The sequence below is a fragment of the Vicugna pacos genome, chromosome 1, assembly GCF_048564905.1.
Source record: "Vicugna pacos chromosome 1, VicPac4, whole genome shotgun sequence".
NCBI lineage: Eukaryota > Metazoa > Chordata > Mammalia > Artiodactyla > Camelidae > Vicugna > Vicugna pacos.
This window is the reverse complement of record NC_132987.1, coordinates 3433427-3450703: the sequence shown is the minus strand read 5'-3', so window position 1 is coordinate 3450703 and position 17277 is coordinate 3433427. Positions and strand designations below refer to the sequence as shown.

The 17277-nt window shown below is 40.6% G+C and overlaps 1 protein-coding gene across 1 annotated transcript in view; it reads left to right on the top strand.

The window, feature by feature from the left end:
- COL6A5 (collagen type VI alpha 5 chain) overlaps nt 1-1224 on the top strand; it is a 112305-nt gene extending 111081 nt beyond the window's left edge. The window contains exon 41 of the mRNA XM_072971325.1: nt 427-1224. Within this exon, the coding sequence (XP_072827426.1) occupies nt 427-446 (20 nt within the window). The 3' untranslated portion in view covers nt 447-1224. The remainder of the gene's footprint in view (nt 1-426) is intronic.
- The last annotated feature ends 16053 nt before the right edge of the window (nt 1225-17277 follow it).

Genomic DNA, 17277 nt, shown 5'->3' with positions numbered 1-17277 from the left:
CCCTCCAGAGAAGAGTAGGCGCTGATGCTGGAGGCCAAAGCTCACGTGGGGGTGATCGGGGAGGGGTGGGGCAGAGGGATGAGGGGAAAAGGAAGGTGGTTCTAGATATTAATGGTGAAAAAAAGATCAGAGGGATTCCGGACAGTCCTTCTAGCTGCATCAATGGTACCAGCCACTAAATGTGCTAAGTATCGGGTTTCAGATCACCAGTGTACCTGGGTTTTCCCAGGAACAGATGTGTCTACACCTCATGTATGTTGTTCATTTCTATCTGGAATCACATCACTCTTTTATTATGGCTATTGAAAATGGCAAAACTGTGCATGTTTTTTTTCTTATGTGGCATAAAAAAGGAGGAGGCTCAAGAGGGAACATTTTTTAACATATCCTGTGACATTAAGAGCAATGCATATTTCTACTTTGCAGATGCTGAGGACACAAGATGATCAGAGCAGGAAAGAATGTAGCTCCACTGGCGTGTGCAATTCCACGTGGCTCTCACCAGAAAGTTTAAATCATCTATTAGAGGTAGAGTGGTAAGTGGCAGAAATTTTTCATGAAAACAGTTGGCTAATAACATGCCAATTTGTTCTGTTTTGAATTTGAAGGAAAGACTTTTCTGAGTGAGGACTTCAGTGAGCAGACCCAAGAAACTAGGAATGATTTTATTTCTTCCAAGAATTGGGACAATGGACCGTGAAGGATTAACTGAATCATTTCTTTGACAACTCTGTACCGGGCATCAGTGGTGATGATGTATCTGACTAAAGCATATATTTGCCCTAATTTTCATCACATCTGTATCTCAAATTGGACTCGAGTAGAAGGCACTCAGGTTCAGCATCTCCTAAGAATGTCTTCAGTCTATTCAGAGAAATAGAAAGCCACGCCCATGTCTTATTTCCAGTGTGACCCTAATGGTGCATTTAAAACCGATTGCTCTGTAAACCCCCCGTCAGGCTACTAACATTATAGTCAATGCCCGCTCTTCACAGGATGTTTACAAAAGAATGGAATTTGTAAGAAAGAAAAAAGGAGACAAGGCTCATTTTATGCACTGCTGCTTTGTGCTGTGATCGTCTGTTTTAGCATGCTTTGCTTTGCGGGTATTTGATTTTGCTGCAACCGAAACAAAACATATGGAAAAGCATGAACATACGACCAGAACTGTTCCTGGGAATTAGCAAGAGACGAGTTCTACAATAAAGGCAAGCCTGAGCTGGGCGTTGGTTCTGTTCATTTTTCCTTGCCTGTCGTCTAACTCAGACCCACTGGAACAGGATTAAACATATTCGGAAAATATACATATACGTATAAAGTCAAATAAGCCAATAGTGAATTGATTTTAAAAATCACTCAACTTGGTTAAGGCAGCAAGTAACTGCCAAGTCAATGAGTATATATTGTGTGTTTAAAAAATGACTATGCTAATGGCATGATACTGAAGGCAATTTTATATTTTTCCCACGTAATTTTCCTTAACATTACTCGTTTGTTTGAATAATTTTAAAATGACTCAGTCAATTAATTCTAGACTGTCAAACATCTGAAAGTAGCCTGGGTTCAATCCCCAGTACCTCCATTAAAAAAATAAATAAGAGGTAAGAAGAGTGATATTAAATGACATTGTTTCACTGGAGGAACAATGACACTGTAAATATAGGGAAGTGTTAAAATAGCTGTAGTATGTATTTTGGACATTTTTAAGCCAAAAATAGAATACTTGAATGTATGCTGCAGGTACAAAATAAGTGGAGACGCAACAGCAGAGAATGACCCTAGGATGGGAAAAAATAGCAGGTATAAATTCAGAGTAAGGCTGCCAAGGAGAGCCAGTAATTGTTTTGGAAACCACAGAAGTCACTTGGGATTTAAATAACTGGCGAGGAATAGACGGAATTTGCACCGTTACAGATCCTTAGTGCTGTCCTTTCTTTATGATAACAGTACAAGCTCGCTCCATGCCTTAAAATCTGACCTTTGCTTACTTTTCCAGCCTAATCTCTCCACTGCAAGGAACCCCTTCCCTGCCTCCCTCCTCTTCCTCCTCTGGTTGGCTCTCACCTGCTTGGGAACATCTTCAAATTCCCAGCGCTGAGCAGAACAGCCTCCTCCCGCGTGGCTCCCTCTGAGCCCTCACCAGGGAGGGTTATTCTGGCTCTGCCCATTCACTGGTCTGCATCCCCACCGGGCACTGACGTGAGCATCCCTATTTGTCTATCACTGAACTCCCAACTCCCAGGATGGTACCCAGCACTTAAAAAGCACCCAATAAAGATTTACTGAATGAATGAACAAACTCACCTTAAAAGATACACATGGTTTAGTTTGAAGGGAGGAAGGGAACCGGCACGAACAATGACAGGGAAATAAAAGCCAAAACAGAACAAAATAAAAGTGTGTGTGTTTGTGCACTGATGTGAATAGGGAAGTCAGGAATATGGGAGCAGAGATTGTGAGGGGACCAGTGAGACTGGACTGGAAATCTGGGGTAGTGGGAGCTGAGGCCACCGCAAGTGTGGTGAGTGGCTGAAACACCTTTATTTTTTAGAGCTTAACAAAACCCAGCAAACTTAAAAAAAAAATCTTGACCCACTCCACAATAGCCAACCTATTTGAATATGGAGTGATCTGTAAGCAAAATCGCACGCCCTCAGAGAAGAGCCGTGGCATGTGTATTCAGTGCACCTTTTCCCAGGGGATCTGTGCAGAAAAGACCCGTCTCTGAGCCGCTGCAGCCTTCCATGACTTGGACGATGCTGCGGAACAGCTGGTCAGAATTACAGATGACTAAGAATCCTGTGATATCTCTGGAAAACTTGATGTGACATTTTAAATCAGATTCCTAAATCGTTCCTCAGAGCGTGAGCAGCGGGGGTTTGAGAATCTGAGTTGAAAATTTGTGCAGCCCCTCTGGGACTCCCGACGTTGGAACCTCTTTCCATCACTGACCCGGGACTGTGGAATTTTCCGCTGACTACATTTCCTCTCCACCGTTGTCCACCGTGACAACCCTAGCACCTCTCCCCTCGTGGCGCGCTAGGATCTTCACAGATGCTCAAGAACCATTTGCCTTTTGCAGGAAGGGATGAATGAATAAGCCCTGCCTTGCTAATTTCCTTTTGGCCTCCCTCGCTTCTCTCTGGCTCCTACTTCTCACACTGAATTTGGATTCTGTGCTGAGAACTAGTCCGATAAGAGCTGGAAGGGTTGGCCTCTACACAAACGCTGCTGGTAAGGATGCTCTCGCCTCCTGTGATGAGGACCACAGCCGTGTGGGGGTCTGGCTCACAAGACGACTGTTTGCAGCCCCTTACGACAGAGCGTATAAGACTCTCGAGCGATGGAGATGAGAATAGGCTAGTAGACAGCAGACCTCATCTTCTGTCCTCTCCGTTACTTGCACTTCTGCAAAGTAAAAAAGTTGCTTCTAGTGTGGCACTACTTGTTCCAGCTGCGCCCCGTGTTCCGTGGCTCTGAAGGGCCACAGTCCAAGCTCCTGGAGCGCAGCTGATGGTCCACGAACCAGCAGCATCAGCAACACCTGGGAGCTTGTTAGAAACGGCCCCGAGGCAACGGGTCCGGCATCCACGTTGTTGAGAGCGTCCCGCCGTGATTCCCGGGCACCTCTCCGTCTGGGAAGCGCTGGCGGGAACCACTTGCTTGACGCTCTGCAGAGTCGTCGGTGCCTTTTGCTCACTTTCGGCTCTGCTTGGCGTCGTGTGTTAAGCAACGACCACGTCGCAGGTGTTATGCCAGACACAGGGGACGTGAAAAGGCGGGCAACGCGGACCTATGCCTGGAGCTCATGGTCTAGCCGGGAAGACTGAGTCAGCAGGAGATCTTTGATTTCCTGTTGTAACACTAAGGTTAAAGTGGGCAGAGAGCACTGGGAGAAGGGGAAGGACTCCTTACCCAGACTAGGGACCCAGAGAAGGTTTCATAAAGAAGAGCTCCGCTGATCTGAAATAGGTGATTGGATGCAACTTAGCCGGGCAAAAATCAGGTAAGTAGCCCAACAAAAAGCAAATCGTCTCTCTCACTTCTTTGTCCTTAAAATAGGTTGCTGTCTAAACCATCAACGCCGTTGTGTGCCTGGGGAAGGGGGTTTGATGGGTGGATTCTGTGCCGCTCGCTGGGTGATGAGGGATGAGGATGGAGAGGTTACACAGGCCGGCCAGCGCGGGCCACGTGCCATGTTGCGATGCTGTCTGGAGGCCCCAGAGAAGGGACGTGGCTGGGCTTTTATTAGCTGGTACTGGCCCTGAGGGAAGGGAGAAGCGCAGGGGAGAGCCAGGCACGGGATAATCAGTGAGTTACCCAGGCAGCCGTGGACAGCGGCGCTCCGTTGGAGATGAGTGGACAGTTAAGGGAAATATCTAAAAGATGAGTAGGACGTGATAATTGATCAGCTGGGACAGAGGTTAAGGGGGAGGGCTGGGTATTCAGAGCAGTGGTTCACAAACTTGACTGTGCATAAGAATGTCCTGGAAGGCCCCACCCCCAGACTTCCAGATGCAGCAGGTCTGGGGTGGGGCCTGAAAACGCGCACTTCTTACAAGCCCCCAGCTGACGCTAATGCTGCGCATCCCGAGACCCCACTTTGAAAACCACTGCTCAAGTGGGGCTTCATGGTTCTTAGCTTAGACTGTTCATTGGGAACACCTGAAGAGTTGTTTTTTCAGTGACTGATGCCTGAGCCTCACTCCCAGGGATTCTGATTAAATTGCTACAGGGTGCAGCCTAGACACTGGGCGTTTTTTTCTTAAAAAGTATCTGTTTTGGCATCTTTGGTTTTTCTTCTTTTTTTTATTGATGTGTAGTTGATTTATAGTGTGTTAATTTCTGGTGTACAGCATAGTGATTCAGTTATATATATATTCCTTTTCATACTCTTTTTCACTAAAAGCTATTACAAGCTATTGAACATAGTTCCCTGTGCTGTACAGTAGGACCTTGTTGTTTATCTGTTTTATATACAGTAGTTAGTATCTGCAAATCCCCACCTCCCAGTTTATCCCTCTCCACCCTCTTTCCCCTCTGGTAACCATAAGTTTGTTTTCTATGGCTGTGAGTCTATTTTTATTCTGTAAATAAATTCACTTACATCCTTTTTTTTTCTTGGATTCCATATATAATTGATATTATATAGTATTTTTCTTTCTCTTGCTGGCTTACTTAGTATGATGATCTCCAGGTCCATCCATGTTGCAGCAAATGATATTATTTCATTCTAAGTAGTGTTCCATTGTATAAATACACCACAACTTCTTTATCCAGTCATCTGTCAATGGACATTTAGGTTGTTTCCGTGTCTTGGCTATTGTAAATAGTGCTGCTGTGAACATTGGGGTGCACGTGTCTTTTCAAATTCGAATTCCCTCTGGATATATGCCCAGGAGTGGGATTGCTGGATCATAGGATAGGTCCACCTTCATTTTTTAAAGGAAACTCCATGCTGGCTCCGTAATGGTTGCACCAGACTGTGTTCCCACCAACAGACACTGGGCATTTTTAAAGCTCCGGGTGTGTGCTTCTTTTGTGCAACTGAATACCAGCCAAATACCAATTAATTATATTAGGAACACAGGCAAAGGAGCCATTTTGGCATTTCTTAAATTTCTTAAATTTATGAAAATTATTTCCTAATATTTCCTATTTTCTAGTAAGATCAGGTAGGTCAGCCAACAAAAAGTAAGTGTCTCAGAGGCTCTCTGTCCTTAAAATAGGTTTTTGTTTAAACCATAATCCCCATCGTGTTTCATGGGGAGAGGGACTGACCGTGTGGATTCTGTATTGAGATGCATCATTGTGTGTGTCCTCGTGTGTGTGGGAATATGTAGTCGATCCATTTGGAAGATCAGTATGAGAGTTGGTGATTACTATCTAAGAGGGCAGATGCTGAAAAGACGAAGAGACACTATTTCCAACACAAGGCAAGAGGAAGCAGGAAAAACCCACACATTTGTTGACTTCCTACCATGTACCAGATGCTGTGATAGGTGCTTCGTAGACAGGATTTCATTTAATGCTGACAACGGAAGGAACAGTAAGACATCACTATCTCTGTTTTATAGCTAAGGGATCCGGGACTCAGAAAGAGCCCAAGGTAAAGAGGGATTTAGAGCTGGATTTGCCTGGTTCTTGTGAAGACTATGTGCTTTTCATGAATTCTCATGGGATGAGAAATTGGCTGTCAGGTATGGAGAGATCTAGTCACCGCTGGGCATCAGGTGCTTGGATTCGAGTCCTACCTCTACCCTCAACTGGTTGTGCCACCTTGAGTGAATCACCACATCTCTTGGCCTCGATTTCCTCATCAATAAAATGGGGATAAAACCTGTACCTAGCTCACTGGATTAAGTGAAATAACACAAGGCCTGCGTATGGAAGATGGAGAATGTTAACCGTCATTTTCTCCCTCCTCTTTATCATTATTAGCAGTAAAATGGCAGGAGTAGGTTCATCTCCCCTGAAATCCCCTTGGTTTATAAATTCCATGATTAAGAATTTGCTGGTTTCTTCGGTATCGGCAGCTTCTTTCTGAAACCCTTCAACCAGTGACCTCACCTTAAAAACTGGTCTTTGCTGAAATCAGCCACCCCCTCACTGTCCCCCTCCCAGCCCCACCATGTCCGAGCTGGATTGGTGTCGTGCTGGCTCTTGCAGGGGCTCCCTCGGTCTCTCCGGCCGTGTGGCTGTGTTCAGCACCTGCATGAGAGCCCTTGCAGACCAGCAGGATTTCCACCCTGCTGGCTTGTGGCTTCACTTCTTGGAACATCAAATTTTCTCATCTGTGAAATTGGCTTTTGTGAGTAGTGGCATGTGTACAGTACATGATCTAGTGTCCAGCACTGAGCAGCAGTTAGGAACTGTCTAATGGCTCTATTTGGGAAGCTGGTGATAAATTTCAGGGTAGATTGAGGAACAGTATTGCGTAGAACTTTGGAGAGCACTAATCATGACTTTACAAGCCTTTTACAGTAGATTTGATTTGCAGTCACTGGGTGCTTCTGTCACTGTGTAAGTAGCATGTTTCAGGAGCAACTTCAGCATCCCCCCAGACACATTTCTAAGAATTCTCCTCAACATAGTCTGGGACAGGACCTCAGACACCTTCACATACACAGCTGTCCCACAGCAGTGGGGGGACCACATGGTGTGGCAGAGTCGACAGCATTCCTTTTCTTATATGCCTTCTGGTACCCAGCCGGTGGATTCAGCCTCCCGCAAACACGGGAGTGAGTGTCCACAGGGCTTTCTGCCAATGTTTGCAACCTGCCTAGTTGGAAGCCTCTTTCCAACTGCCTGAAAACACGTTTTGGCTTCTGTATCCTGATTTCTTGTTCCATGGCTTACTCTTGGAGTTAGAATCAATTACTTACTTTCAATTAAGTAGAGTTTTAACATGCAAGACAGTTTTACCCTGATGCCAATTATGGGATGGACATAACTAACATAGGATCAAATTTCCCTGGTTTCTACCAGAAAAGCTGGAGCTGATGTCCCAGCAATCTTGTGGCTGTTTTCCGGACAAGTGTTTCTCAAAGTGGGCTCCAGGGACCACTCCCATCAGAATTTCATAAGCCTTGTTAAGTGCAGAGTTCCAGGGTCCCCCAGTTCTACTAAATTGGAATTTCTAGATCTCAACAGAGAAGGGGCAATTTAACACACTCTTTAGGTGATTCTTGTTCGTATTGTATTATTATTTTCTCTTTTAATTTGAATTGCTATAAAATATTACTAGCACAAAATTTTTTAAAAATCAAACAACATTAAAAGGCTCATAATAAAATTCAGCTACCTCTTCATTTTGTCTGCCCAGATCCATTTCCCAGAGGTTACCATGTAAACTTTTCTTTCTTTCTTCTTTTGTTTTTTACCTATTTCTGGATAATGTGCTAACAGTGTAACTGTATGTCATAGCGATTTCAGACATTATCTGATGACTTCCTATAATGACTGATGAATATTTAGCAACTTTTCCAATGTAGTCATCCATCCTTACCTTCCTGATATAGTCCCTTACGTTTTCATTAAATTGAGAATTAGGCCTGCTAATTTATGTCTATGTAAAGATCACTTAGCATGAAGCCAAGAAGGGACCTTGAATATCTCTTTCTTATTCAACTTCTGTTTTATCTTAGACTTTCAGCTCTGCTAAGCAACCATCAATTTCACTTTCCAAATAGTCAAATACATCAAATCCTTAGTATTTTCTCTCCCTTGCCCTGGAAGACTTCACCCCATTCTTCTGCTTTGCGTGGACTCTTAATTCTGCTTTCCTTGTTAGATCTCCTTTTACTTGGTCCCATGCCTTCCTGTTTCTTAGTTTACTTACTTATTTGGAAAAAGCACATCCTCCAGTAACTTCCCTAAGAACCAGTGCACTGGAGATACGATTTTTCAGTCCTTAAATTCCCCAGGTGTCTTTATTCTGTCCTTGTACTTGATTGATGTTTTGTACTGGGTTGAAAAGTGTTTCCCCCTCCAAATTCATGTCCACCTGGAATGTCAGATTGTGTCCGTATTTAGAAACAGGGTCTTCACAGACATCATTAGTTAAGATGAGGTCATACTGGATTAGGGTGGACCCTCAGTTGAATGACTGGTGGCCTTCTTTGAAGGCTATGGGAAGACATAGAGACACACACAGAGGTAAGAAGGTCATATGAGGACAGAGGCAGAGACTGGAGTAATGCGTCTCAAGCCAGGAAACACTCAAGATTGCAGACAACCATGGAAGCCAGGAAAGATACATGGAACAGACAATCCCTCAGAGCCTCTAGGAAAAATCAACCTGCCAAAACCTTGATTTTGGACTTCTGGTCACCATAACTGTGAGAGAATAAATTTCTGTTGTTTTAAGCTACACAGTGTGTGGTACTTTGTTATGACTGTACCAGGAAGTTCATGGTTTACCTGGGTATAGAATTCTATGTTTAGCTAAAGTGGAACATAAATTGCTTCCTAATTATGATGCTCCATGGCATCATAGCTTCTGGTGTCGGCTGGAGGAATGCCACTTTCATTCCCATTTCTTTGTAAGTGACCTGATCTTCCCACCACAAGCTTTTAGGATATTTCTTTATCCCTGGTGTCCTGACATTCATAAAGATCTTTCTTAGGTATTTCTTTTTTTAATTAATTGAAGTGGGCACATGAAGAGCCTTATCAACCTAGCAAATCAAGTCCTTCAGTTCTAGGGAATTTTCTTGTGTTATGTCTTTGAAAATTTCCTCTTCTTTATTCGGTGAAGCTTAAACTCTCCCAGATTGACCTCCCTAAATTTCTTATCCTGTCCTATTCTCTACTCCTATTTTGTTCCACTTTCTTAGAGATTTTCTTGGCTGCACGTCATCTATTTCCTCCATGTTGTTTTTCTATTTGTTTGAGTCTTTGTCATATTGGCAACTTTCCTTAGATGCCCAGTGATCCTTGGCTCTGCATTTAAGAGTGCGGCAGCAAATAGCTGATTGGGAACGCACTGTGGAGGAGAGGCTTGTCAACCAACGCTGGAGAGAAGGAGCAAACTCAGGTCCCAACCACTTTGTATGAAAGATTTCAGTCACTCTCACTGTGGTCTCATGCCTCATCTGCATCTTTTGCTATACTTGCTGCTTTAAATCCTGAGCTTTTCCAAATTTCTACAGGACACATCAGATCATTTCTTGTAAGTCTCTCTTGCTCCCAGCCACTCACAGTTTGCAGTTTGCCCCACTCTGCTAAGAAAGTCATCACTCTCTTTCAGAGAGTTTTCTCTCTTCAAAAATTTTGTTAGTTCTCACTTAAGGCTGTGTGTCCTCTAATTCTCTTTGTCCTTGTGCATCAATTCTTTCTCTCTCTCTCTGTCATATACAGTATTTTCAAGAAGAAGAGACAGATGGTGGTGTGGTCGTCCACCATGTTAAACCAGAAATTTCCTTCATTTCCTAATGTGCAACACACAGCAAATATTTCTACTATAACAACGTATTTAGTGAGAAACCTCTGGTTAAACAAAAACACTGGCCCGAGAATGTGAGAGACATAAGTAGACCCCAGTTCTGATATTTACTACACACTTAATGTGCCTGAAACTCAGCTTCCTTGCCCTTGAAGAGAGACAGAAATACCCACCTGTGAGTAGTCAGTGCTAGTGTATGGTGTTCATGGTTTCCACTTTGGGGATTACTCGAGGTTCACAGGATCACAAGTAAGAAGAAAGTCACAAATAGTTTAGGCTAATTCCTGCGATCCCTGCAGACCCTCCGCATTCTGCCCCCTGGTGTGAAATAAAAGAATGGCGATGGAGAGTGATCATTTAACTCACTTAACAAAATCATCCCATCTCAGAAATCTCAGGATGGGGAACCATCCTGAAAGACTCATTCACGGCCTGTTACAACGCAAAGGAAAGAGATGAAAATGTGAGTGAAAATCGCGAGCTCTCTCTTCATTTGGTCCAAGTGTGACTTCTCTTGGCTGTGACACGGCTGATTGGAAATTAGTCTTTTACATAATTTCCAGTGACAGTTAATCTTTTTCAAAATCTAGCTATAAAATCCCTCAAGAATTAGAGAACATTAACTCAGAGCCAAAGTTCAGAAAGATAGTAACAAATTATTCATGGCTCAAGGAAAGAGTTCAACCATAAAATGTGTTGAATAGTTGTATTTGAAATATTAACAAATGTTCTCAAATTCCCACATGCACATCCACACTCACTGATTTCCTCAAATTTTAGGTACTGCCTGATGATATATTATCTCCCCAATAGTCTAGAGACTCATATTCCTGAAAAGTCGACTATTTGTACTATGAATGTCACAAAAGGCACATTGGAAATATTTTCACTATTTCTTGCTGCTAAAGATGACTTTTTTTTTTCCTTCTTGAACTAATGTGTATCTGATTATAAAAACAATGCGTCCATTACAGAAAATTTCAAAAACACAATTAGCACTAAAACCTGCCATTACAGTTGAAGTTAATCTCAATTTGGATGATCAATTTTTATCAAAAAATACCTAACCTATATTTAAATGTTATAAAATTCAAAGTTAAATAAAGTAAATTGAAGTGGGGAGGGGTGAATAGATGGAACACAGAGAATTTTTAGGCCAGAGAAAATGTTTTGTATGATACCATAATGATGGATACATATTATATATTTGTCCAACTCTATGGAATGTACAATATCAAGAATGAACCATAATGTAAACTATGGACTTCTTTGGATGATTATAATGTGTCAATGTGGGTTCATTGATTGTAACAAATGTGCCCTTCTATTTGGGGATGCGGATAATGGGAGAGGCTATGCATGTGTGTGAGCAGGGAGCATATGGGAAATCTCTGTACCTTTCTCTTAATTCTGCTGTGATCGTAAAACTGCTCTAAAAGATCGTCTTAATTTTTAAAAGTAGTTGGAAATATCCAAGTTGTTCCAAACACACTGAAAAGTTTTCCAATACCTCAATTGAACATTAAATTTTTTAATTAATTAAAATTAAGTGAAATTAAAAATTCAATTTCCCATTCTGACTACCCAGTTATCAAGTCCTTGGCAGACACATGTGCTTGGTGGTGAGTGTATTGGACAGCACAGATATAGTAGTACCCAGATATATAGAGGTAAGGATAAGGGTGGGGATATAAATATGCCACAGATGAGCATTTCCCCATGTCAGTATCATATCAATTCTTCCTAACTTGATCTGTAGGTTCAATACAAACCCAATCAAAGTCCCAGCAAGTTTTTTTTTTAATTGAAGTATATAGTCAGTTGCAGTGTGTCAATTTCTGGTATACAACACAATGTCCCAGTCATGCATATACATACATATATTATTTTCATATTCTTTTTCACCAAAGGTTTAGAAGATACTGAATATTTATTTTGTAGATACAAACTGATTCTTTAGTTTATATGGAGAAGCAAAAGATCCAGAATAAACCAACACAATATTGAAGGAGAAGAAGAAGCTGGATGACTGACACTTCCAGCTTCAAGACTATACATCCTATAAAGCCACAAAATCAAGGCAATGTGGTACAGGCATATCTTGGAGATACTGTGGGTTTGATTCCAGACAAACACAATAGAGACTATCTTGATAAAGTGAGTCACACAAACTGCAGTGGTTTCCTGGTGCATTTAAAACTTATGTTTACACTATACTATAGCGTAAGTGTAAAGTGGCATCATGCCTTAAAAAAAATGTACATACCTTAATTTAAAAATACCTTATTGGATAAATTGGGAGCTTGGGATTTGCAGATACTAACTACTACATATAAAATAGATAAACAACAAGGACCTACGTATAGCACAGGGAACTGTATTCAATATCTTGTAGTAACCTATAATGAAAAGAATATGAAAAGGAATATATGTACGTATACAGATGACTGAAGTATTACACTGTATACCAGAAACTGACACATTGTAAATGGTCTATATTTCAAATAAATAAATAAGTAAATAACACCTTGTTGTTAAAAAGTGCTACCCATCAGCTGAGCCTTCAGCAAATCATAATCTTTTTGCTGCTGGAGGGTCTGGCCTTGTCAGCGGCTGCTAACTGATCAGCATGGTGTTTGCTGAGACGGCTGTGGCAATTTCTTCATATAAGCCAACAATGAAGTTTGCCTCATCAGTTGACTCTTCCTTTCATGAGCAATTTACACTCAGATAAAAAGTAAAACCAGCACAAAAGTGCAGCCCCAAGCCCTCAGGCCCCAGTCATGCCCCCAACCAAGGCAGAGACAATGATCACACCCAGGAGAAACCCAACTTTCTTGAGGGCTCCTGCTCCAGCCCCTTGGGCCCCAACCCTGCCCCCTGCATAGGGCAGTGACAGCCACTGAGAGTAGGAGAGCCCCAGATTACATCTGGCTCTGGCTCTGTCCCCTCCATCGCCAGCCCTCCCTCCCACCGAGGTGGTGGCTGCCAGAACACCCTGGAGAAAGAGCCCATGCTCACTTCAGATCCGGCTCCCCACCAAGGCCACTGGGCATACGCGGACTACACTGGAATCTTCTACACAACAAATGTTCCCTTCAAGACCAGGATAGGTGACTGCTTCACCTAACTTCACAGAGACAGAGAAAGTTAACTGTGTGCTTCTAGAAATTTACCTATTCTAGGTTGCCCAATTTGTTGGCATATAATTGTTCATAATAGTCTCTTATGATTCTTTGTATTTCTATATATCAGTTGTAACTTCTCTTTCATTTGTAATTTTATGTATTTGGGCGTCAATTCCTTGATGAGTCTGACTAATAATTTGTGAAGTTTGTTTACGTAAGAACCAGCTCTTAGTTTCATTTTTTTTTTTTAGTTTCTATTTCCTTTATTTCCACTCTGATTTTTATTACCTTTCCTTCTACAACTTTGGATTTTATTTGTTCTTCTTTTTCTGAGTCCTTTAGGTATGAATTTAGATTCTTTATTTGAAATTTTTTTTTGTTTCTTGAGATACTGCTATAAACCTCCCTTTTAGAACCACTTTTGCTGCATCCCACACGTTTTGGAATGCCATGTTTCCATTTTCACTATCTTGAGGTATTTTTTGATTTCCCCTTTATTTCTTTATTAGCTGTTTAGTAGCATGTTGTTTAGTCCCCCATGCTTTTAATTTTTGCAGTTTTACCCTTATAACTGATTTGCAGTTTCATACCATTGTAGTTGGAAAAGGTCCTTGATAAGATTTCAGTCTCCTTAAAGTCCGTAAGATTTGTTTTGTGACCTAACATTTGATCTATCCTGAAGAATGTTCTGTGTACGCTTGAGATGAATGTATTCATTGCTTCTTTTGGATGGAATGTTTTGTAGCTATCTGTTAAGTCTATCTGGTCTAATGTGTCATTTAAGGTCAACATTTCCTCATTAATTTTTAGTCTGGTTGATCTATCCATTGATGTAAGTCAAGTATTAAAGTCTTCTACTATCATTGCATTGTCAATTTCTCCATTTAGTTCTGTTAATATTTGCTTTATGTACTTTTTTTTTCTCTTCTGTTGGGTGCATAAATATTTACAAATGTTATATCCTCTCGTTGGATTGACTTGTTTATCATGTGTAATGCTCTTCTTTGTCTTTTGTTACAGTCTTTCTTTCAAAGTCTATTTTGTCTGATACAAGTATTGCTACCCCAGCTTTCTTTTTCTTTTTTCTTTTTTTCCGTTTGCATGGAATATATTTTTCCATCACTTCACTTTCAGCCTGCATATGTTTTTAGATCTGAGGTGAGTCTCTTGTAGACAACATATTGGTGACTCTTGATATTTTATTCATTCAGCCACCCTATGTGTTTTGATTGGAGAATTTAGTTCATTTACATTTAAAGTAATCATTGGTAAGTACGTACTTAATTGCCATTTTGTTAATTGTTTTCTGGTTGTTTTTCTAGTTCTTTGTTTCTTTTTTTTTTCCTCTTCCCTTGTGGATTTGGTGGCTTTCTTTAGTGTTATGTTTAAATTCCTTTCTCATATATTTTTATGTATCTATTATAGGTTTTTGCTTTGTGGTTACTATGAGTTTCACATGTAACAGCCTAGATATATAACAATCTGTTTTAAGTTGATAGTCACTTAAGTTCAAATGCATTCTAAAAGCGCTACATTTTTGCTCCCTCTTCCCATATTTTATGGTTTTGATGTCAAATTTTGTGTCTTTTTATATTATGTTTCCTTAACTAATTATTGTAGTTGCAGTTAACTTTACTACCTTTGTCTTTTAACTTCCATGCTAGCTTTGTAAGTGATTGATCCCTTGCCTTTACTGTATATTTGCCTATACTAGTGAGTTTTTTCTTTCATCTTTTCTTATTTCTATTTAGGGCCTTTTCTTTTCAGTTTGAAGAAGTCCCTTTAACATTTCTCATAAGGCCAGCTTAGTGGTAATAAACACCTTTAGCTTTTGCTTGTCTGGAAAACGCTCTCTCTCCTTCAATTCTGAATGATAGCTTTGCCAGGTAGAGTATTTTTGTTTGGAAATTCTTTTCTTTCAGTATTTTAAATATATCATGCCACTCCCTTTCAGGCTGGAAAATTTCTGCTGAAAACAGCTGATAGTCTTACGGGGGTTCCCTTGTATGTAACTAGTTCTTTTTTCATGGTTCTTTTAATATTCTCTCTTTATCATTAACTTTTGACATTTTAATTATAATGTGTCTTGGTGTGGATCTCTTGAGGTTCATCTTGTTTGAGACTCTTGTGTTTCCTGGACCTGGATGTGTTTCCATCTCCCAGGTTAGGATACTTTCAGCATTACTTCTTCAAATACATGTTCTGCCCCTTTCTTTTTCTCTTCCCCTTCTAGGACCCCTATAATGCAATTTAGAACACTTGATGTTGCCCCACGGGTCCTATAAGCTGTCATAATTTTTTTTTAAGTCTTTTTTTTCTTTTTTTTTTTTGCTGTTCTATTTGGGTGATTTTCACTACCCTGTATTTCTGGGTGCTGATCCATTCTTCTGCTTCACCTAGTCAGAGATTGAGTCCTTCTGGTCTATTTTTCAGTTCAGTTATTGTATCTTCAGTTCTGTGACTTGTTTGCTACTTTCTTTTATTTTTTGTCTCTTTCTTGAAGTTCTCGCTGTGTTCTTTCATCCTTCTTCCAAGTCAGGTGAACGTCTTTATCACCATTTGGAATTCTTTTTCAGATAAATTACTTATCTTTGTTTCATTAAGGTTTTTTTTTTCCCCTGGGGTTTCATCCTGTTTCTTCTTTAGGAATATATTCCTTTGTTTCCTCATGTTGCTTGATTCTCTGAATTTGTTTCTGTGTATTATGTAAAATGTCTATCTCTCCATGTTTTAAAGGAGTGGCCTTGTGTAGGAGACGAGCTTTATCATTTAACCTTGTCCTAGTTCTTGGTTTTCTCTCAAACTGTCCCTTCAATTGTTTCAGACCTATGGGGCCAAATGCAGGCCCCTTTGGGCACCTGAGTTTAGCACTCAAGGGGAGTTCCCTGGGTGGGCTACATGGACCGCCCCCCCCAATTCCATTGGGCCATGCAGGCAGCATGGGGGAGCAGGGCTGCTCACCTGCAGCCTCTGGTGCCACATGAAGAGGCCACTATTACCAAAAGGATGAAAACCTCAGATGCAGTAAACTTGCCTCCAAACAGACCACGTATCTTATTAAGAGATGTCCTCACAAACTCTAGGACCTCAGAATCTTGTCATAAAATTTAAAAAGAATAAAGGATTGATGTTCTCATTTCAAAAATAAAAAACGTTGGAAAAACGCACACTGATGGATAAATCCACCCCTTGTGGAAAGAAAATCTACACATATGCAGACACTCAGCTTCTGAGTTGAAATCTTTCGTGAGACTTTTATATAATTTCCAGTTGGGAAAAATGTGTACGTTGAGGTTGGACACTTAGGCAAAATATTAAATTACTTTAGATATAACTGAGCAATTCTTGTCAGATAAAGGAAAGTTATCTTAACTAGCATTTTTTTAATTGAGATTTTTTATTTTGATTATAATCTTGAAATAAAAATCTATGAAATATGTTAAATTATATTTTCAATTAAAAAATAGAAAATAATTAAATTATTAAACATCTTGAAGGATAATTTCAAATACCTCCAGGTCTCATCGTCACAGGTGGCTCATTCCCGGGGTCAAGTCACAGCAGGCTCAGGGCCGTTGACATCTCTGCCCAGTACCACGTGCTTCTGAAGCAAACAGAGATCAATCAAGGCAAGGATCCTTTACCTGTCAGGGGCTGGTATGGGTGACAAAATGATTGATGAATATAAAAAAAACTCTGTGAGTTTAAGAGAAAGGAGACTTAGAAAAAAAAAAGAGAGAATTGGACAGATTGAGGCTTAAAATGACAAAGATGAGAGAAACAGTTACTACCAGCACAGTGGTTCCTGCTGATGACAATTGAGAGATAGCATGACGACAGGGATCAATGAGATACGGGGAACAACATTGAAGACCTGAAGAAATCCTGTAAGATCCTGGAGGATAAAATGCTTTTTTTTTGTAGGAATAAGGAAAAATGGGATGATTCATCTAATTTTGAAAAAAGCAAATTACTGCTGAGGAGAAAACAGAAATCAGAAACAACTGACATTTATAGCTCAGAAAGAAAACTTCTTGTCAGAAGACTAGATATCAAACATATGGAAGAAGGCCGTTTGAAAAAGAAGAACTTCACTTCTTTTTCCTTTCATTTAAAAGAATGTTTTTTGAAGTGTAGTTGACTTACAATGTTAGTTTCAGGTGTAAAATTTATTTATTTGTTTGTTTGTTTGTTTATTTAACC